At 42.0% G+C, this 22,846-nt stretch overlaps 1 protein-coding gene across 12 annotated transcripts in view; it reads left to right on the top strand.

The window, feature by feature from the left end:
• CEP170 (centrosomal protein 170) overlaps positions 1-5,130 on the top strand; it is a 125,259-nt gene extending 120,129 nt beyond the window's left edge. For 11 of the 12 annotated variants that reach the window (XM_059146680.1, XM_059146679.1, XM_059146678.1 and 8 more), the window contains 3 exons: positions 174-267; positions 1,035-1,086; positions 2,783-5,130. In XM_059146680.1, coding sequence (XP_059002663.1) covers positions 174-267; positions 1,035-1,086; positions 2,783-3,072 — 436 coding nt within the window. In that variant the 3' untranslated portion in view covers positions 3,073-5,130. The remainder of the gene's footprint in view (positions 1-173; positions 268-1,034; positions 1,087-2,782) is intronic. The other variant, XM_059146676.1, reaches the window with a different exon arrangement.
• Positions 5,131-22,846: the final 17,716 nt, after the last annotated feature.

Genomic DNA, 22,846 nt, shown 5'->3' with positions numbered 1-22,846 from the left:
AGTTTATTGGTAATATTGGTTCAGTATTTTATTTGTAGTTGATGTAATGTTTAGTGGTTTCTTTATCCCTGGGTAACTTTTAAAAGATGCATTGCTTTTATATTATTGTTAAACATATGATAGGTTTTTAAAACATGGAAAGTAAAATGCTTGTTTTTTTTTTAAATTTCTAGAATATTATTTAAAGACAAGGATCGGAACTGGGATGAAATAGAAAGCAAGTTAAGAGCTGAGAGTGAAGTCCCTATAGTGAAAACCTCAAGCATGGTATGGCAGTTGTTCTCGAACATTGAACATTTAATGTTTATCTTAAAGGAGCAATATTCTTTTAAAGTGTTCGTTAATTTACATTTTTAAAAAGATAGAAATACACAGATTTGGGAAGTTTTATGCCTTCCACAATCTCTCATGGGGGTTTAAAATGTTGATTGCTTCAGAATTATAGATGGTATAAAGGAGGAACTTTATGTTTCTTCACTAATACTTTCTTGTTCTTGTAATGAGTATACATTGTAAATAGGCAGTTTGAAATAAGAGCTGAACTGAAATAGAAGTGGACATGAATCATTTCCTCGGGAGATTGCTTGTCTCCTGCTCAAGAATCTATACAGGTTTTCATGGCTCAGGGAGTCATCCTAAAACTGAGGTCATGGTTCATCCATTTCTCAGAGAAAATCCTTATGCACTTTTTCAAAGTTGTCAAAAGTTGTTCAATGCAAGTATTTCAAAATCATTGCTTATACACGGTATAGTAGTATCATCTTAAACTTGTCTTTTGTTATCTTGTTGAAAAAATAATTGCAGTTAAACATTAAGAATTTTAAAATTTGAATCTTGTTTTTTGGGTATCATAATGATCTCCCGTCTTGTTGCTGCGGATGTAGTGCCATGTGAATGATGTTAAGGTTCCAAGTAAGAGGAGTGTGAGCGCCATTGCTTATCAAATAAACACGCTTTTCTCACAGGAACATTGCTTATCAAATAAACAAGCTTTTCTTACAGGAAGCTGATTTTTGTCATTGCTTTCCCTCCAGGAGATTTCTTCTATATTACAAGAGCTGAAAAGAGTTGAAAAGCAGCTACAAGGTACATGTACTACTAAATTAAGTAGGAAGGACTAACAGTTTCAGACAAATATATTCTAAGTGGTATCTCTTAAAATATTCTACTAGAACGTAATTTGGTTAACTATAACAAATATAACAATTGGTTAAAAATATAGTTCTTCCTGCCCAAATTATTCATAAAAAGGAAGCTTGGAAGCCCAGTATAAATAGGGGCACCTAGGTTCAGTGTCTGATGCTTGATTTGGGCTCGGGTCGGGGAGTTGAGCCCCAGCTCAGTGTGGAGTCTGCTTGAGATCCTGCCCCTCTGCCCCTCTCCCCCACTCACACGTTTGTGTTCGGGCACACGCACACACGTGCTCTCTCTCAAATAAATCTTTAAAAAAAAGAAATAAAATAAAATGCAATACAAATAAAAAGGTAAAGTTAAATCTTGGGCATATAGGCTAGCTATTGTAGACTAATTCGCAGTATGATATTAACTATTTTATATGTAGATAAATATTAATATATGAAAAATATGTAAAATAATGCATTAAAATTGTATGCAACTCAGAATGCTTATTGACAGTTGGCTTTATTTATTTGATTTGACACTTTTTATGTAACCCAAATGAACTTGTATTCTGATACAAATCACAGTTGTTTGGGTGAACCACAGAAAAGAGCGCATATTGGCCAAAGGGTCATGATTTCCGTGTGTGCCAGTCTCCCTTAGGCCTGAGTGCCCGTGTGTGTCTTGAACTAGAAGTCTGCAGTGGCACAACTGGCCTCCAGAGTCAGCTGCTGATTCTACTCCATGTTTGTTGCTTGAACTACCATAGGCAGAACATGTTGGCTTTCACTAAGTGATTCTTAATGTCTGATCAATTTCCACATCCCAAAGGGTTATATTTTACCACTGTGGGGACACGAGTCTTGCTAATAACACAACGACTGCTAGCTGATAGAGCAGCAGTGTACTTTGAAAAGGACCTCTTGAGAGTGATTATTATATCAAAGCTGCTTCCTTCTGCCAACTCCCCATTCTCCCCGTGCCAAGCTGAAAATCACTGCCTAAGATTTTTCCTTGTCCACTCACTCCAGGATCTTTTGGATGGAAAGTTGCTCTTTCACTGGCCCATCTCAGAGAGTAGCAAGGTCTGTAGGGCTTGCTGGAGCCGCCATCGGGTTCTGAGGGCATCCCCATGGCTCCGGGGCACACACACCTTGCACACGTCTGACGACCCCACACACTGAACGACAGTGAACGACAGTGTGCCATGGTAGCATTCCAAGTGGGATGATGTCCTCCTGGCCTCCTCAGCCTTCCAGTTCCTTAGAACCCCATCTTGGCAATGAACCCCAGTCCTCTGAGTGGTAATACAACTAGGAGGGCTTATTAAAATCCCGCCCAGCGTTTTCCCGCCTGTCACAATGATGGAAGCAAATTTCAAAAAGGCCTTTCTCCCAAACCTCAGTCTTCCAACAGACTCCAGAAGACCCATATGTGAGCCTGTGCAGGACACCAGAGAGCTCATTCAGATCAGGGTCATCTACAATAGAGGTCAGCTCCTGAGTTATTCAAAATGGGTTCTAAATACGGTATTCAAAAGGATTAGCCAAATTTAAGCTCATATAAGCATCCTTAGTTGAAATATTACCCTAGTCATAAGTAGTGTTCACATCCAAATTTAACTGCGTCTACAATTATCTGTTTTTTTTTTTTTTTCCTTTAGCAATCAATGCTATGATTGACCCAGATGGGACTCTGGAGGCTCTGAACAACATGGGATTCCCCAGCGCCATGTTGCCGTCTCCACCAAAACAGAAGTCCAGTCCCGTGAACAACCACAGCAGCCCCGGTCAGACACCGACCCTTTGCCAACCAGAAGCTAGGGTTCCCCATCCTGCCGCTATGTCAGTGTCAGCTGAATTTGAGAATGCCGAGTCCGAGGCTGATTTCAGTATCCATTTCAATAGGTTCAACCCTGATGGGGAAGAGGAAGATGTTACAGTACATGAATGACTTTCTCTCGATTGTTAAAAATAAGAACCTGTGGAATGACTAGAAATATTGGAAGCAGCGTAGTGTTGACTTACACTAAACAAGACAGCTTGGTCAGCTACAATCTCGTTCTCTCGGTCTTCTTAATTTTATTTATTTATTTTTTTACCTGTGATGCGGTATCCTATTAATCCTTTCGGGCCGTTAGAAAACCACGAGAGGCACGTGTAGGAAAAAACAGATTGTGGCAGTTTTGCCTTTGTGGTTTTATGATTTTCAAATTGAATTCTCTGATTGCATCCTTTCCCTTCATAGATCTTTGTTTTTTTTCTTTAAGCCATGCTGTGACCTACAAGCAAATTAAATACCCAACATTTCTGACCCCCATGTCTCCTGTGCCAAGCTGCTCCCCGAAATGGACTTCCTCTTCATCTGTACAGATTTGTTAAACACTTATATTTGCTTCTTAATAATAGGATTTATATTAGTCTTCATTACCATTGGATACAATGACATATTACTCTCCACAGTCCAACTGACCTTTCCAGACAGTCGTTCTTGTGTTCTGAACTTTTCCAGCATATATGTGATTTCTATAACTTTGTTGCTACGTAAATTGTCTTGGGTTGACGGAGATGAACTATTATGTTTGCACTAAGATTTGCCGGGAGTGGTAGGTGGGCATAGCTCTATATCGGTAAGGACTAACCGTCTTTTTTGTACATAGGAGATTGATAATACTGTATTTGTTTTAACCCCTCGGTGTTTTACTCCACCTTCAAAAAGCTCAATTTGGCACTTTTTTCCCATTTTTTTTAATGGAAGTAAGATTTTGTCTCATTTTAGGGCAAATGATAACTAGAAAGATTAGACTGTTGAGGTGGAGTATATTTTTTAAACTGAGAACACGTATATGGGTCCTGTGTTACCAAGTTTATATGTGACAGTTGAAAAAAAAAATTCCCTTGAAATGATCATGAAGTTAAAATTTTCTTCATTAGGAGACTTGGAGAACCAGTAGTCATAAGGTTAGCTGATAGTTTCGCTCCCAAGCAATGAATTGCTTCTGTGTGTTTCCCTGTAGAACCCAGTAGTAAATCCTGCCCGTCTTACACAGTTATAAGGACCCTGCAAGACGGCAATGATGAAGGCTCAGGCCTGTGCCACTAAAGAGGAAGCCTGTGGAAAAATACCTTCTGTAAACTTGTTTTTTCTCTTTCCAGTAAGTTCACATTTGGATAAGTTTTAAAAGAAAGTAATTATCTTTGTGTTTCCAGAACACTGTAATTTGGGTGAATCGTAATTGCTTTAAATATTACTTAGTAAACTTGGACTTCCCCCTGACCCCATCAGTCTATAAAGGTTAAAACAGTGGCTTTTGCAACTTTTATGAATGGTCTTTAGTATTTCAGCAATAATCCTGTACTACATTGGTTTCAAAAGACAGACTAACTCTGTATGCGTCAAAACTTTACAAGATTTAAAAACTCCTGTACTTTGGGGCCAGTTAATAAAGATGCAAAAAAAAAAAAAAAAAAAAAAAAAAAAAACCCTTTTTGTAGAGATGTAAAAACAAAAGTCTGTTGTGTAATGAATCTCATATTTTTCTTTAAATTAAAAAAACAGTAAATGAACTATTCTCCTTGTAAAGCTAACTTCTCCATTCTAATAAAGGAGGACTGGGAAAGAAAAGGTTTGAAAGAACATGAATGGAATGATACAAATGCTTTGAAGGAATAAGTGAAACATTAAAACAGGGTCAATCCATTTGAAGAAAAAGTCAAACAAAATAATCACCATTGCTCCCTCTTTTATTTACTGTTTGGGTACTGATGATATCCCCATGGAAGTAGAAGGTAAGGAGTTGTCTAGGAAAACATTAGCATCTACTCAACTTACATTATCCTTTAAGTGTTTACACGGTTTTGTTCAATTATAAACATTTGGCCTTTTACTATGTTATTTTTATTTTGTATGAATACATTATCCTCCTTATTTATTTTTGTTACCTTTATTACTCATGTTATTTTGTTATGCATTTACAGCTCCATTTTTAAATAAAGTGTTTCTGGAACTTTATACATTGATTGTACATTTTATTCTACCATCTGGATTGCCAGTACTTCATCAGTTTACCAGATAACTCTACACCATTTTCCAAGGCTTAGCCATACAAGGAATCCTTCAGTTCTAATTAATACACGGTAATTGTGAGACTTCATGGTGCTTTGACTAAAGAAGAAAAGATTTTCTGAGCAGATTTTGTAAATCTCCTTCTCTTCACTTCGTACTCTAATCGTAAGGTGCACATAGAAGGCCTTTATTTCTTAGCTCCTGGAATCCTCAGAAGGCTTTATGACCATGATACATTTGGGGAACAAAGAAATTTAAAGTATCTTGTTGGACATCCTAAATTTGAGAACTGCCCATTCAGATCCCTTTTCTCTCACTGTTGGGTCTATACCCACCAATCTCGAATCTCTGTTACTGTCGAACATTCTGTTTCTTAGCTTGGCCCTTGAGGCTTTCCACAGCCCGGTCCTTCCCTCAGGATTCTCGGTGCACCCGACTCAGACTCTCCACGAGTTCCTCGCCGCCCTGAGCGATTCTTCTCTACTCTGGGCCTTTGCCTTTCTCCCTCCTTCCTCCTGACCCACCGCCCCGCCCTTCTTCAGAGGCCGCCAGCGATTGCGCTGGACTGGGCCACAGCTCAGGCCTTGGCCAGCGTCGGCATTTCACTCTTCTCCACTACAGAGACGCACTTCCCTTCCTTGCAAGTCACTAAGACAGTCTTTCATTTCAGTACAGAGCAGACCCTGTACTCTCCAACATCTTGCTTCTTCCCTCATTGCCTTGGGCTTTGCTCGCCGTATCTCTGCCTGTCAGGACCCTAACTTTTGGAAGGAAACTAGGCTTAGAAGCCTGGGATCCAGACACCTCCGTCACGAGCTAACGTGGGCCTCCCGGTTCCGATCTGCACACTGAGCGGATCGTCGTTCTCTGCGTGCCGAGTGGAGTCCGCCAGAGCTCTGTGGCTGGGAAATGGCTCCCCTTCCTCTTTTTCGCCAGAAAGCCGCCTCTGGTTCTTTGTTCATTCCCCATGTTCCAAGCCCCTGTCCTCCCTGTCCTGCACTACAGGCCAGATCCTACCTATTCGACAGACAAGTGCTGCGTGCCTAACCGACTGGCCCGGCGGCAGCAGTTCCCGGCAGAGAGCAGCCATCGACGGTCGCCCTCGCAGACCTGTTCTAGAGTCACAGAAAAGAGAAACTAAAGATACGTCCACTGATAATGTCAGGTGGAGAGGTGACTATTCTGTGGTTTCCCCCAGCGAATTGTTTACACAGCTCTCCTTGGAAGGATTTCTGTAGGCTCCTCTCTAGAAATGCAAATTTGCTGAGAATCCCTCATTTCTTGGTAAGTGGTCTCCTAGAAGTCTTCCTCATCTTAAGGGGGAGCAACATCCCTGCCGAGCACCAGGTGCTGGCGGGGCAGGGGGGAAAGGTCAGCCAGACCTCACTCGCACATTTCGCCCAAGAAGTGAGGACTGTCGCTTTTCTCTTCACGTTTCTAAGCACATACTCCCAGACCAGCCCCCTCTGGCTACTACGGCAGACCATGACATGGGGCTAGTCATCCCGGGAACTCCTTTTCTATGTTTTTCTGGAGCTGGTGTCCACGGAAATGGACATGTCTGCCATAGTGGTGACGTGGCTGAGGCTGAGTGGAAAATCCTCCTCACTGGGTTGTACTGACCTGTTTGGAAGCAGATAAAATAGATTTCGGGGAAACAACCAGAATCCAAGATTGCTGGGAGCCCATGGCTTGGATGTGGAAACTGACATTAGTATCAAGGTTCCATTCGGGAAAGAAACAACGTTCTAGCACACTAACCTCGTGAGCTTTCCATATTTTATGTCTTGAGAGAAATCGCACACTAAACACACAGTCCGTGTGAGATAAAAATGGCATGCAATGGAATGTTATTTGGCTGTTAAAGGAACGGAAGTACTGAATAATGCCTGGTACAATGTGGATGAACGTTGAAGACATCCTGACAAATGAAAGTAGCCAATCACAAAAGGCCACTTGTATGAGCTCATCTGTATGAAAGATCCAGAGTGGATGAAAGGCCTCTACCGAGGTGAACTGCTGCAGACAGCTTGACACAGTGTGGAATTCTGTGGCCTATTCTGGGGGTGATGGGGTATCTCCGAAAGAAAGTAGACTAAGGGTTGGCAATGGCTCAGGGGCAGGGGATGGGAAAATGAGGGGGTTATAATTCATGAGTACAGGGTTGCTTTTAGGGGAATAAAAATGTTTAAGATTGACTGTGGTAATGGTTGTACAATTCTGTACATATACTAAGAATTGTTATTATAAATTCTTACATTTAAAGTAACATAAATTGTTATAAATTGCATTATAAATTGTTACATCTGTCTGTATAAAATAGGTATGTGAATTTGATCTCAATAAGACCATTTCCAAAAAAAAAAAAGAAGAAGAAGAAAAAGTGTAGAAGAAGACGGGCAAGGGGGTGGGGGGTGGGGTGGAGAAGTACAATGTCAGGTGGGGATGGAGGCTCATCACTGAGCCCGGAAGTAGCCAGCTCTGCACCTGTTAATATTCTACCTGGGTTTATGTATATGTCCTCTGCGGTTTGCTTTGTATTGGTTTTCACATGTTCTCATTCCACCCATTAGCTGATGAGTTAAATAAAAGCTTCGCCACATGTTCTTTTTTAAACAGAGAAAATAGGATCTTTCTTATGAAAATATTTGTATCAAAATGTGTTGTCCTGGGAGAACTGGAAGGCAAGACGAGAGTCGAGACTGTGTTCCCACCAAAGAATTTGAGTATCAGTCTCGAATGACCAACTGCTGTGTGCTGACACTGTGCTGGGCTCTTTGGCACCTCATTTAAATTTCACAACAACCCAGAAGTACATAAGACGAGAATTATGAGTCCCATTTTATGGTGTAGAGCCTTGAGTCAAATAAGAGGCTCTGGGAGTCAAGCTCTGAACCTGGGTCTAACTGACTTCTATCCTCTTTATTCTCAGTCATGGAGAGACAGGAGAGGACAGTGCCAGTAGAAAGCCACTCAGTGTGTTAGAAATCCTGCAACTAAACTTTACATGTTGTTGGCTTCAGACAAATGATTTCAACTCCAGCCTGTTTCATTATCTGTAAAGAAGAGGCAGGATGGTCGGCGAGCTAGAGGGTCTCCAAGCTTTCTTCCTGTTATGTTAGTTTTTATTCTCTGATCTTCAGATAGGGTACTCTGCTCTCTTCCCAGATTTGTGGCAGAAACATACCTTGTTGCCTTTATAATAATTCTGCCTCTCTCCTCAACCCCTTTAGCAAATGACTCACCTCTCTCTGGTTTTGAGATTTTTATAACCACAACCCTTGGGAATTTATATGGCTTTCAGAGAAATGAAAAGCAGATTCTCAGGCTTTGACAGAATGCCTTAGCTGGAATTTAAAGAGAGACAGATGTCTTCTCTAGCAGAAAATGAGGACCCCCCCCCCCCACGTCCTGGGAGTTGGAGGGCAGGGAGGGCAGTTATACCAACTTTGCCACCGTGCCACTTGAGAGAGGGGCAACATCCCCCAGGACAACTGTGGCACAGTGTATCTGGCAAGCGGACTGTGGGCAAGGTGGAAATTTCCTCATGACTTGATCTGCACCAGGAAGCAAGAGAGACTTAGCACCAAAGTCTCCAGCTCCAGGATGCCAGGCCTCTGAGAGGTGACTTCTGCAGACAGCTTGACATGTTGTGGAGTTCTGCAGCCTGCTCTGGGGGAGGTGGGATTATCTCCAGAAGACGGAAGTCCGGTATCGTTTTGTGTTCCCAGGGCATCTCAAAGCCATGCTCAAACTCTACTATCGTCTGTTAAGTGTGCATTAGCATTATGTCAAAAACACACTGTATGTACCTTAATTTTATTTTTTTATGATGTGATGTTAGTCACCATACAGTGCATCATGAGTTTCTGATGCCATGTTCCATGATTCACCCCAATGCTCCCTGCAGCCTATGCCTTCCTTCAGACCCATCACCAGTCTAATCCATCCCGCAGCCCCCTCCCTGCTGAAACCCTCCGTTTGTTTCCCGGAGTCCATAGTGCCTCATGCTTCGTCTCCCCCTCAAACTCCCTCCCGCTCATTTCCCCCTTCCTTCTCCTAATGTCCTCCATGCTATTCCTTATGCTCCACGAATAAGTGAAACCATATGATGATTCTCTTTCTCTGCTTGACTTATTTCACTCAGCAGTCTCCTCCCAGTCCGTCCATCTTAATGCAAAAGTTGGGTATTTAAAACGCACAGGTAGGAGCAGCCCAGGTGGGGTTTGCACACAGGTCCCTCCGCCTGGGACATTCCTGGCAAATCAACAGCAACCCCTTCCATGCCCTTGAGCACGGGCGGCAGTGAGGAGCCGGGCATGCGCACTGGGGGCTTGGCCTCCCTGTCAACGAGCCGTGCTGGGCGCGGGACGGCAGACCCGGTGGCCCAGCCAGGCTGTGCACCCTAAGCCTGTACTGCTGAGAGAACCATTTTAAGGACAAGGAATAGAAAATTATAAATACAAATTGTGGCACTGAAGATTTATTTAGAGACGAGAAATTACAACTAATTACAAGTTTCGACACTATCACAGCATCGCCAAAGCCAGAAAAAGAAACCCCCGCCACATTTTTGGCCTGTTTTGGGGGGATGTATTCCCTGTGATGACCTTCCTCCGCCTACACTGCTCTACATCCGCTGATGGAAAGAATGTTCTGCAGACCTGCCTCGAGCTCCCAGCATCGCCCACCTGATTTTTCTCCACTACCCACCTGTTGCCGGTGTGGGGCGCTGTTGAGCACGTTCGCACTAGGCCTGCCTGCTCCTGGCAGGCTCTGCAAGGGGAGTTGGCGCCAGTGGTTGGTAGGAGAGTTTCCAGGGACCATCCCTACGCTGCAAGAGGTGGCAACAACACTTAGCTATACTGAGAAGAGGCTAGGAACCACATAATTATTCCTAAACCCAAACAAAATACATCCTCCACTCAAATCCCCCCTTTTCACGCCATGACAGTTTCTTTTATAGTTATCTATATAGTAGCAGCGCAGGGGGGGGTTGCGCCAGGGTCCCTTCGCCTGGGACATTCCTGGAAAGCTATTTGCTGTAGTCCCCTCCATGCACAGCCTCACTCCCAGGGAGCCCAGAGTGCAGGTGGCAGTGAGGAGGGGGGCACGCGCATGGGGGCTTGGTCTCCCTCCCTCCCTCCCTGACTCCCACTTATGCTCTTTGTTTTCACCAAGAACTATATATATATATATATATATATATATAGAGAGAGAGAGAGAGAGAGAGAGAGAGAATCTCAAGCAGGCTCCGCATCGGGCATGGAGCCCAACCCAGGGCTTGATCTCACCACCCTGACATCATGACCTGAGCCAAAGCCCAGACGGGGATACTTAACTAAGCCACCCAGGCACCCAGCCATGACCATTTCTGATGTCACCTGACACCAGGGAATTGCGTGTGGGAGGGAAGTTCAGAATGGAAGAGTCAGGAGCCTTAACAATGGCAAATGAGAAACCTGTCTGGAACCTTACCCTCTTCCCCTTCGCCTCACCTCTCTCGCCAGAGCACTTCAGGCCCCTGGCAATGTCCCAGATTGCGTATTCCTTCAGGAAGTAGTCACTGAACATCTACTTCTCCGAGGCACTGGGATTAGCACTGGAGTGCAGCAAGGATGTCAGAAAACTCGCTGACCTGGAACTTTGCGGGCTGCTGCACACTGAAGCTGGTTTCCTAACCCTGCGCCAGCCCTGATACAAAGCCCTCGGACTCACAAAGCAGCTTGCGGGGGAGGGGATTGGGAGCTGGAGAGAAGCTTTCTGCCTGTCAGAGGCCCTTTTGTCCCCCTCCACCTCCTCCTCCCAACCTACCCCCAACCAATCACTTAGCAATTTCTGGAATCGAACCTCATGATCACCTCGAGGCGTTATCTTAAGTTTACTGCAGGCTGTAAGGAAGGTCCTTTCTGAAACTCTTCAGGAGGTGAGTGATTCATGCCTTGACTGCAAATGCCATCATTTTCTATTCATAAGCTATAACAGTAGACCAGCAAGGTACTCCTAAACTTAGCTTCTGACTTTTGAGCTATTGCATTCTCTTAAGACCCGGGTAGAGTCATCAATATATTGGGAGGGAGACAGCAATCTGCAGAAATATATTTTAAGATGTGTTGTTCTGGCTTTCTAATTCCAACAATGTCAACCAGACGGAAAATCTCTCTCCCTCGTGACACCTCAAAACACTGGATAAAGTATCACAAACATGTTTTAGCAGCATAACTTCATTCAAAATTTCCCAGGGCCAAGGACTGAAAAGGAAGCTGAAATACAGAGCTAATTCTGTATCTTGCAAAGAGATTGCTGGTCGCTGGTACTTAGTGACCGGGGGCTTCAGTGCAGGGAAAGGACATGAGCCTCATGCGTGTACATGCAAGGCAATCAGAATGGAGATTTTCGCATGAGCCACCTCAAGGAGGGGGTGACTGAGCATGAGAAAGAGGCATTGTCCAAAGAGAGAATAGAGGATCTTTTTCCAGAAATGGCACGGATCCTCGGATTTATAAATTGCGGTCAGTCTCAAGACTGATATATTTTTCTTAAATACCTTGTTACCTTGTAGTGAAATTGTAGCACACCAAAGTTAAAGATAAAATCTTAAAAGTAATCAGGGGCACCTCGGTGGCTCAGTCATTAAGCGTCTACCTTCTGCTCAGCTCATGATCCCAGCATTCTGGGATCGAGCCCCACATCAGGCTCCCTGCTCAGCGGGAAGCCTGCTTCTCCGTCTCCCACTCCTCTTGCTTGTGTTCCCTCTCTCTCTGTGTCTCTATCAAATAAACAAATAAAATATTTTTTAAAAATCTTAAAAGTAATCAAAGAGAAGAGTTTTTTCACCAAGAACTACAGTTAGACTTCCCAACAGCAGCAAGAGCTAGAATATGAGGGACTGCCCAATTATTTTGGGGCACATATGCATGCGGATGGACAAAACACGGATCAGAATGACTCAGACTAATACTGTATCGAGTTTATCCCTGAGGATGGAGAGAAGAAGCAGATGAACACTGGGAGAGTCTTTAGCTGGGCTGTCACGTTTCATTTATTTAAAAATAGCATTTTTGTTTACTGAAATGGTAGGCTTAAGGCAAATAAGATAAAGTATTAACAATACTATCTAATTTTGATGGGATGCCCTACAAACTTGTTAATTTCTGTGCTAATTTGCATGCCGGAGTGGTGTCAAGTTCAAAAAACAATGTTTTCAGATCTATTTCCTTTCCCTCCTTTATTTGACCTGTGCTCACAGAACGTCGATCAGTTAGAGTAAAATTGATGCTGAATTTCCAGCATGTCTAACAAGGAGAGTCATTCTTCAGATCGACTTGTCACACATTCGAAGGAGACACAATGTTAAGAGACTGGAATTGGCAGTGAACATCTCTTTGGAACCTGAACCAGCATTGCTGAAAAGAGCAAAGACCACTAAATTCATTCACTGGTTCATGAAATTACAGACCCTGAGTTGACATCCAACACCAAGGCATCTGTTACTTAGGAAAATTTATATATAATGAAGATCTGAATACCTAATGGAATTACTAAAGAAGATTCCAGAGTTTCTTTTTTCAGAGGTTGTGGCCTTTTTTTTTTTTTTTTTTAATTAACATATAATGTATTATTTGCTTAGGGGTACAGGTCTGTGAATCATCAGTCTTAGGCAATTCCTAACATTCACCATAGCACACGTAGTGTCCATCATCTAGCTCCCCTATCCCACCCAACCTCCCCAGCAGCCCTCAGTCTGTTTCCTGAGATTAAGAGTCTCTTATGATTTGTCTCCCTCCCAATCCCATCTTGTTCCATTTTTTCCCTCCCTTCCCCCCACGACCGTGCCATGCCTCTCAAATTCCTCATATCAGAGAGATCATATGGTCATCATCTTTCTCTGATTGACTTATTTCCTCAGCATAATACCCTCTAGTTCCATTTATTGATTTTGTTATTAATTGGTTTATAAAATTGGCTGCTCCCATATTAGGGCATAGATATTTAAAATTGTTAGATCTTCTTGTTGGATAGACCCTTTAAATATGATATAGTGTCCTTCCTCATCTCATATTATAGTCTTTGGCTTAAAATATAATTTATTTGATCTAAGGATTGCCAGCCCAGCTTTCTTTTGATGGCCATTAGTATAGTAAATTATTTTCCACCCCCTCACTTTAAATCGGGAGGTGTCTTTGGGCCTAAAATGAGTTTCTTGTAGATAGCATGTTGATGGGTTTTGGTTTTTTATCCATTCTGATAACTTTTGATTGGGGCATTTAGAACATTTACATTTCGGGTAACTATTGAAAGATATGAATTTAGTGCCATTGTATTGCCTGTAAAGTGACGGTTGCTGTATACTTTTTCTGTTCCTTTCTGGTCTGTTAATTTTAGGGTTTCTCTTCGCTTAGAGGACCCCTTTCAATATCTCCTGTAAGGCTGGTTTGGCGTTTGCAAATTCTTTTCTTGTTTGTTTGTCCTGGAAGCTTTTTATCTCTCCTTCTATTTTCAACGACAGCCTAGCTGGTTATAGTATTCTTGGCTGCATATTTTTCTCATTTAGTGCTCTGAATATATCCTGCCAGTCCTTTCTGGCCTGCCAGGTCCCTGTGGCTAGGTCTGCTGCCAATCTAATATTTCTACCATTGTATGTTACCGACCTCTTGTCCTGAGCTGCTTTCAGGATTTTCTATGTCACTGACACTTGTAAATTTCATTATTAGATGACAGTTGTTGACCTATTTTTATGGATTTTGAGGGGGGGTTCTCTGTGCCTCCTGGATTTTGATGCTTGTTCCCTTCACCAAATTAGGGAAATTCTGTGCTATAATTTGCTCCAATATACCTGCCTCTCTCTTTCTTCTTCTTTTTGAATCCCAATTATTCTGATGTTGTTTCATCTTATGGTATCACTTATCTCTCAAATTCTCCCCTTGTGGTCCAGTAGTTGTTTGTCTCTCTTTTGCTCAGCTTCTTTATTCTCCATCATTTGGTCTTCTAGATCACCAACTCTCTCTTCTGCCTTATTTATCCTGGCAGTAAGAGCCTCCATTTCTGATTGCAGTCATTACTACCTTTTTCTATTTCAACTTAGTTAGATTTTAGTTCTTTTATTTCTCCAGAAAGGGATTCTCTAGTATCTTCCATGCTCTTCTCGAGCCCAGCTAGCACCTTGATAATCGTCATTCTGAACTCTAGTTCTGACATCTTACTAATGTCTGTATTGATTAGGTCCCTAGCCATCGATACTCCCTCTTGTTCTTTTATTTGAGCTGAGTTTTTCTGCCTTGTCATTTTATCCAAATAAGAATAGATAGAGAATAAAATACTCAAAGTGTAGTAACAACCCTAGAAAAATATACACTAACCAAATTGGAAGAGACCTGAGACTGGGGAAGAAGAAAGGAGAACAAAACAATAACAACAACAAAACAAAAACAAATAAAAACAAACAAACAGGGGCGCCTGGGTGGCTCAGAAGATTAAGTCTCTGCCTTCAGCTCAGGTCATGGTCCCAGGGTCCTGGGATCGAGTCCTGCATTGGGCTCTTTGCCCGCTTCTTTCTCTCCCTCTGCCTGTCATTTCCTCTGTTTGTGCTCTCTCTCTCTGGCAAATAAATAAATAAAATCTTTAAACAAACAAACAAACAGAGACTGGTGAATAGAACAGAGCCAAATACTTGATTTTGATTTTGAGTGTATTTTGGTCTGTTAGGAGAAACTGCCTCTCAAAATTTTAAAGAAAGAAAAACTTATATATACAAAAATAAGAATAAACATGATGAAAGGATGGAATATGACTGGAAAGATGAAAATTTAAAAAGTAATTGATAAGGTAAGAGGTTGATTGAAAAAAGAAAAAAAAAAAAAGAGGAAAGACTGTAATCAGGTTGGAGACTAGAACAAAGCCATGCACTAGATTTAGGGTGTATTTTGATCTGTTAGAAGAAACTGTATCCCAAAATTTTAAAAAACTAAAAACCTATATGTATACAAAAATAAGGTTAAATACAATGAAGAGAGAGAATATGACTATAACAGTGAAAATTTTTAAAAGATTTTTTAAAAAGGTATTTATAAGATGAAATATTTTTAAAGGATTAAAATAGGAAAGAGGGAAAATTAAAAAAAAAAAAAGAATAAGAAAAAATAAAATTTTTAAAATTTAACTTTGAAAGACTAAAGAACCTGGAGAAAATGCCATGAATTCTATGTGCTGCATTCCCTTTGCTCTGGAATTCCTCAGTTCTCATTGATCAGTAGACTTGGCCTTGGCTGGATGTTCTTGCTGATCTTCTGCAGGAGGGGCCTGTTGCCCTGATTCTCAAATGACTTTGCCCGAGGCAGAACCAAACCGCCCTTGCCACGGGCCGGGCTAAGCGATCAGGTTCGCGCTCGGAGCTTTTGTTCCCTGAGCGCTTTCCGTACCGCTGTGGAGGACGGGAATGAAGATGGCGCTGCCCGGTCTCCAGCCGAGGTGCTGAGAGCTTGGGCCACACTCCTCAGTGCGCCCTCAGAGAAAAGCCGTCAGTCCCTCCCGTCTCCCTGGTCTCCGGCCGCGCTCCGAGCTCACCTGGGCTGTGAGCGAGCGTTTCTGTCTCTGTCGCACGGCCCCGTTTGGAGTTTCCACACCCAGCCGATTCCTTCACTGCACTTCCCAGAGAAGGTGAGTCTTCCCGGATTTGCCACTTGTGGGGTCCCTGTGCAAAGAGCAGTGGCCTGTCGTGCCCCAGATCATGGTTTAAGGTAACCCCGAGCTGAGAGCTCCCTCCTCGGCCGTCTCTGCTGCCGGCCTCCCCCCTGCGATACCTGGGAACTCTGCTGCACTCAGACACCCCGGGTCTTTCTGTGACCCCGCGGGTCCTGAGACCACACTGTCCCCGTGAGCTCCCCCTACCTCGCTTAGCATCTGGAGTGACTCCGGGGAGCCTCAATAGAGCCTGCTTCTAAAACTTTTTAAAACTTCTGATTTTGTGCCCTGCTGCTCTGCTGCCTGCCGGGAGCTGGCCCCTCCCCCACGCTGTCTATTTGCTCTTGGATTGACCTCCCTGCACGTCCTACCTTCCAGAAAGTGGTGGCTTTTCTGTTCCTAGAATTGCTGCTATTTTTGTCTTCAGTCTTCTGTTGAATTTGTAGGTGTTCAGAATGGTTTGATAACTATCTGGCTGATCTCCTGGGACCCCACTATATTTAGGTCTCCTACTCTGCCATCTTGCTCCTACTCAGGCTTTTTTTTTTTTTTTTTTTTTTTTAATACAATGATTCTTTGGTCAGTGACTTAGCTGTGGGCTCAGCGAGATTGGGGTGGGGAGGGTACACAAGGGACTCCTCTGGGGTCCCTTGATAATCCTTCATGACCTACTTAATATATGTGTCTAGCTTATTATCTTAACTGGATTCCAAAATTTTCTCATTTGGGGAAGTATTCCTAGAAAACAGGAGTGAAGAATTGGGTCATCTCTTCCAGGCCACCTAGGCATGATCCCACCAGGGCCAACTAAGTCGCTGTGTAGACCACACTTCTAAATAGACCAAGCCCTTGGAGGGTGGGAGCAAACTTTGCTCACTACCTCCTGTTGTTCAAGCATTGCCTCTTGGGGAACTGAGTTCCTCATGCATGCAGCCGACACCTGTGTGAGTGCCGGCCTGCTCACGTGGGCTCGGGAGGTCTCGCCATGTGACATTTGTTTGACATTATGGTCGCTGCAGCTCTGGCTGGAGTAAGGCAAGGCACACATTTTGTCCCATGCAGGCGGTCACTGCAAAAATGACAATCTCCTGGGGTAGGAGATACTGGGAAAATCCATGTGTTGTTTCCATCTTAACACTCAGGGAGCAAAACTATGCATCAAGGTTGTTGGCTTTGGACAGTGGAAATTATTATTTCTCATTCCTATGCATTTGAATCAAAACAAGATTGTATGGAATAGGTCATGCCCTGGTTTTCAGAGGAAGCAGGGAATCCATCTCAGAATCCCTCTGAAGTGCACTGATGGTGCATTTGGAGAAGATGCCATTCACTGAAGGCTGTTAGGGTCATCTCATTCTTTAAGTCATAAGCAAAAAAGAAACAATTTTTTTTTCTCCTTCACATTCTGTGTTTTGAGAGTGTGTTATAAGGATTATAATGTCACAAAGCTCCCTCAGAACAATGCATTGCTTAAATTGCATTATTTATCTCAACATTCAACTTTGGGTTCTCTAAGTAGCAAAGATTCACCCTCGTTGGGTTTGGGGAGAAAAAAAAAATATCTGAAAATTTTTTTTTCTCTTAGATCCAAGATCCTAATGAATAATTAAAGCTTAATTTGTAATTAAGCCTGTCTTACAAATAAGTGAGATAACCTACCAGAAATGTCAGTCTCTAGGCATGTGTGCCCCCATCTACTTGTTGTAACTGTTGGCTCCTGGAAAAGACCACAGAGGAACATTTCCCAAAGTGCATCTTCGAAAGTGCAAGAAGCCTGACCAAGTATAGCAAACTCCAAATTAGCAGGATGAAGAGAAGTTCTTGGAGGCTTGATTGCGGTAGTTTCAAACACAACAACAGGGGGAATTATTTTATGCTCAAATAGGATATGTAAGAGCCTCATTGCACTAAGGAGGTATATAGAATGGAGCTATAACTTGCTTAATAGTTCGAAAAGAAAAAAAAAAGAATTCAGATTATCCATGGATGACCCAATCATAAATGGATTTTTGAGAGGAAAGATAATGCTTTGGGGTACATTGAGTTGACATGTGGAAGGTGACTGGACGCTGTCCCCGCAGTGGGATCCCAAAGACAGAGATAGCCCTGGGTAGACCAGGTGCCTGAGCTGAGGTGGGGGTGCGGGGGGGGGGCAGGACTAAACTTTTCAGAACACCCACCATGTGGCGGGTGTTTGCTTGCACCATGTTTCATGTCATCCTTCCTTCACAACCTCGGTCACATGAGGTTATCGCTGTCATTTTGCAGAGGCAGAAGCTGGTTCTCAGTGTCACTGACTCTGAGGGTCTGGGACCCAGATCCAGCTGCCAGCTGGTGTGGGATGGCTTCCAGGCACAGTCATGGTGCTTTATGTAATTTCTGATTTTATGATGCACCAAAAGAGCTTACATTGCTTAAGGAACTCTACAGGGATTTGTTCCAGAATGGACTAGGCTGGAAGGAAAAATCAGCCTATGAAAGGATGAAAAAGGTTCAATGATTTAAGTATCTCCAAACTGTGGTTTTAGATACCTGGGATCTTGAGACTCTGGTTTACTTTATGTCCTGTGTTTCATCCCCAAGCTGCCAGCCGACCCCTTTGATGAGACAGCCCCAGTGAATTAATTAGCAGCTATAGCAACAGTGAGGCCATTTTCAACCCCATGTTTGAGTTTATGGCCAAACACACAGTTCTCTGAATGCTCTTATATCCCCGTGTGCATGTTTTATTGTCCCAGTGCCTAGATGAGGAGAGACCAGTGGGCTAGTGACCTTCTCAAGGTCAAAGAGTTTCCCAGTGGTAGGGCCAGCATTGCTATCTGCTTCTGGAAATTTGCCTCTCTGCCCAGAGACTTTTCAGATTTGACATGTTTTAAGTTAAGCACCTGATCTTTCATTTTACATGGAACGTGCTAAACCTAGACCCTTCCCCACCTCAGTTACGGGGACTCTAGTCATCCAGCTGTCCTGATGAGCAAACAAATAAGCACAATCCTTGGAAGGATCCTTGCCCTCCTCTTTCTCTCACACCCACAAAATCCTCCTGACTTTACCTTGTAAACTATCCAGAATCTGATGGCTTCTCACCCCCTCCTGTACAGCTGTTCAGCTGGTCTGAGCCCCCCTCATCACTTGCATGGATTCTTGCAATTCTTGCAATTGGTCTCCCTGCTTCTTGCCTTTGGCCCCTAGATAACAGTCACAGTGATCTTTCTAAGATAGGACGCAGGTCATAAGTCAGATCAACTCTTCCTCTGCCTAAAACCCTGCACTGGCTCCTCATTTCACCCAGAATAAAGGCTGAAATTCTTGCAGTGACTACAAAGTCCTGTCTCTTTGCTCCAACTCCATTGTCTTGATCACCTCCACTCCAACTATGTTCTTCTGTTCCACTCCAGCCACACTGGCTTCCTTACTGTTCTGGAATTCCAGGCACATTCTGACTTCAGGGCCTTTATTCTAGATGCTGCCTCTCCTGAGGGTGCTATTTCCCAGATTCTGTGTGGCCAACCCCCTCACCTCCACCACCATTTTGCTTCCCACCAAGGGCTGCCTTGGGAGCTCTTTGATCCTACATTCTGCTCCATACCATTGTGTCTGACTTTCTTAACTCTGTTCTATTTTTTTTCTTTTCTTCCTTCTGTCTTACTATTATTATTATATAATCTTATAGTAGGCAACAGAAAAACTCTGTTATTATTCAGTTATATTCTGTGACACTCCCTGGGGGAGGATTAGACCTCCTCCTTTCCATTGACATCTAACATTGCTTTATGGCTTGCTCTGATCATTGACGAGTGAGCTTACCAGCAATATCCAGGTGGTGCTTGAGTCATCAATGAACTTTTGTAGTGGAAGCCACTGAAGTATTTGGAATACTTCGTCTATCTTAACTCATAACTGTTTTTCTTGCTCACTGGTATATCCCACACCTGGAGAATAATTGGAAAAAGTGCTAAAGAGTCAGCCATTCATTGGTCAATAACCCATGTTATTGACTAATAATTGTTTCTAGAAGCTGGACCGTGGAAGAGTTGGACATATTTTCCTAAAACCATTATGTCACAAGTGATCTATCTTTTACCATTGAACTCGTGCCATCACCAACACTATTTTTTTAGGATCATACCTTTAAAATAGCTTTACTGAAGTATATTTGCATTAAAAATCCACTTATTTTAAATGTTTAGTTTGGTGATTTTTGATATGTATAAGTAGTGACAGACCTCTACCACAGTCAAGATATTGAAGAGTTCCATCTCTTTATCAAGTTTTGTCTTGACAGCCACAATTTGTTTTTCCATTCACAAGCTGGTAAACATTTGAGTTGTAGGTAGGTTTTGGTTAATTACCTTATTGTGTTAAAATATACATAACATAAAATCTACCATTTTAACTCTTTTTGAGTCCCAATTAGGTGGCAATAGATTCACGAAGTGTTACCACTATCACCACCATCCACTTCTAGAATGTTTCCATCATCCCCCAAAAGAAACTTCTACCCAGAAGATGCTAATTCTCCATTCTTCCTTCCCTGAGGCTGTTTGTATGAATGTTACTACTCTCAGTATCTAAAAGAAGTGGAATTATAAGTATTTGACCTTTTGTGACTGATTTATTTCGTATCTTCATAATTTATTCAGTGTTCACTCATGCGGTATCATGTCTCAGATTCTCATTTTTTAGGGCTGAATACTATTCCATTGATTATATCTATCACATTTTATTTACCCGTTCATCTATTGATTGACATTGGATTATTTATACTTCTTGGCTATTATGAATAATGCTGTTGAGAACCTTGGTGTACGAGGATCTGTTTGACGCCCTGCTTTCAATTCTGTTGGGTATAGAAGTTGAAATGGAGTTGATGGATTATATGGTAATTCTATGTTCAACTTGAGGAACTGCCAAACTGGTTTCCACAGGGTCTGCACCATTTCCTAAGGGCTCCAATTTCTCCACATCTTCACCAACAATCTTTACTTTCTGTTTTGTTTTTTTTTTAATTTTTAATTTTTTTATATTAGCATTATAGTGGGTGTGAAGTTTGTGGTTGTAGTTTGATTTGCATTTTCCTAAAGGCTGGTGATGTTGAGCATATTTTCATGTGCTTATTGGCTATTTGCTTTTCATCTTTGGACAAATGTCTATTCAAGTCTTTTGTCCATTTTTTTTTTAGGTGGACTGTTGATCTTTCTGTTGTAAGAGTTCTTTCTAGATATCAAGCCCTTATATGATTTGCAAATATTTTTTCCCATTCTTTGGGGTGCCTTTCCACTTCCTTGATACTGTCCTTTAATGCTGAAAGTTTTTAATTTTGATAAGGCCCAATTTATTTATTTTTTTCTTTGGCTGCCTGTGCTTAGGTGTCGTATCCAAGAATCATGACAAATCTAATGTTATGAAGATTTTTGTTTTCTTCTAGGAGTTTTACAGTTTCAGAATATTATATATTCTACTTATATTTAAGTCTTTAATCCATTTTGAGTTAATTTTTAGATCTGATGTAAAGTAAGAATCCAGCTTCATTCTTTTGCCCAAGGATATCCAGTTTTCCCAGCACCATTTGTTGAAAAAACAGTCCTTCCCCCACTGAATAGGCTTGGCACCTTGTCAAAAACCAGTTGACCATGTATTTGGGTTTATTGCTTGACTCTATTCCATTGCTTTATGTGTGTCCTTATGTAAGTATCACACTGTTTTTAATTACTGTAGTTTTATAGTAAGTTTTGAAACCAGGAAGTGAGTCCTCTAGCTTTGTTCTTTGTCAAGAACATCAGTGCTTCATGGTCCCTTGAAGTTCCATATGAATTTTAGGATAGCTTTTACTATTTTTGAGAAACAAACAAACAAAAACTACTGTTGATATTTTTTAGGGGTTGCATTGAATCCTATGAAAACTATGTAGATCATTTTGGATAGTCTTGTGACCTTAATAATATCAAGTTCTCCAATCCATGAACTTGGGATGTTTTTCTGCGTCTTTAGCTAAAGAAGATGTAAATTCAGCAATGCTTTGTAGTTCTGGTACACAAGTCTTTTGCCTCCTTGATTATATTTATTCCTATTTTATTATTTTAAATATTATTGTGATGAGTTTTTTTTTAATTTCTCTTTTTGGGTTGTTCATTGTCAGTGCATAGAGATGCAACATATTTTTGTGTGTTAATTTTGTATCTTACAACTTTACTGAGTTCATTTCTTGGCTCTAATAGATGTTTGTGTGTATGTGTGTGTAATCTTTAAGTTTTTCTACATATCATATCATCTGTGATATCTGATCAGAGATAAGTTTATTTCTTCTTCTGCAATTTGAATCCTTTTATTTCTTTTTTCTTGACTAATTTCTCTGGCTATAACCTCTAATACTATGTTGAATAGAAGTGGTGAAAGCAGGCATCTTTGGTTTTGGTTATAGTTTCTTTCCTTTTTTTTTTTTTAAAGATTTATTTATTTATTTGACAGACAGAGATCACAAGTAGGCAGAGAGGCAGGTAGAGAGAGAGGGGGAAGCAGGCTCCCCACCAAGCAGAGAGCCCAATGTGGGACTCAATCCCAGGACCCTGAGATCATAACCTGAGCCAAAGGCAGAGGCTTTAACCCACTGAGCCACCCAGGCACCCCTTGGTTATAGTTTTTGACTGTCTTGGTTTTGAATAATGCTTATATGACTTATGTGTTCAAATATTTACATGGACATGTTACATATCTCTTGGGAGATACCTAAGAGTTGGGTTGGTGGGTCACATGGGAAGTGCATGTTTGATTTCATAAAGTAATGTCATACTGCTTCCTAAAGTGGCTGCTCTATTTTGCCTTCCAACCAGCAATGTGTGAGACTTCCATTTGGTCCACATCCTCACCAGCACTTGGTTCAGGCAGTCTTCTAGCTTGAGACATTCTAGTGGCTGGGTCGGGCTTGTGTGGCAAGTGGCATGGTGGGGCTTGTGTTTTTTTTTTAGAAGGGCTCATGTGATTT

The sequence above is a fragment of the Mustela lutreola genome, chromosome 14 (genome assembly GCF_030435805.1).
Source record: "Mustela lutreola isolate mMusLut2 chromosome 14, mMusLut2.pri, whole genome shotgun sequence".
Taxonomy (NCBI): Eukaryota; Metazoa; Chordata; class Mammalia; order Carnivora; family Mustelidae; genus Mustela; species Mustela lutreola.
This window is presented reverse-complemented; position numbering and strand designations above follow the sequence as displayed.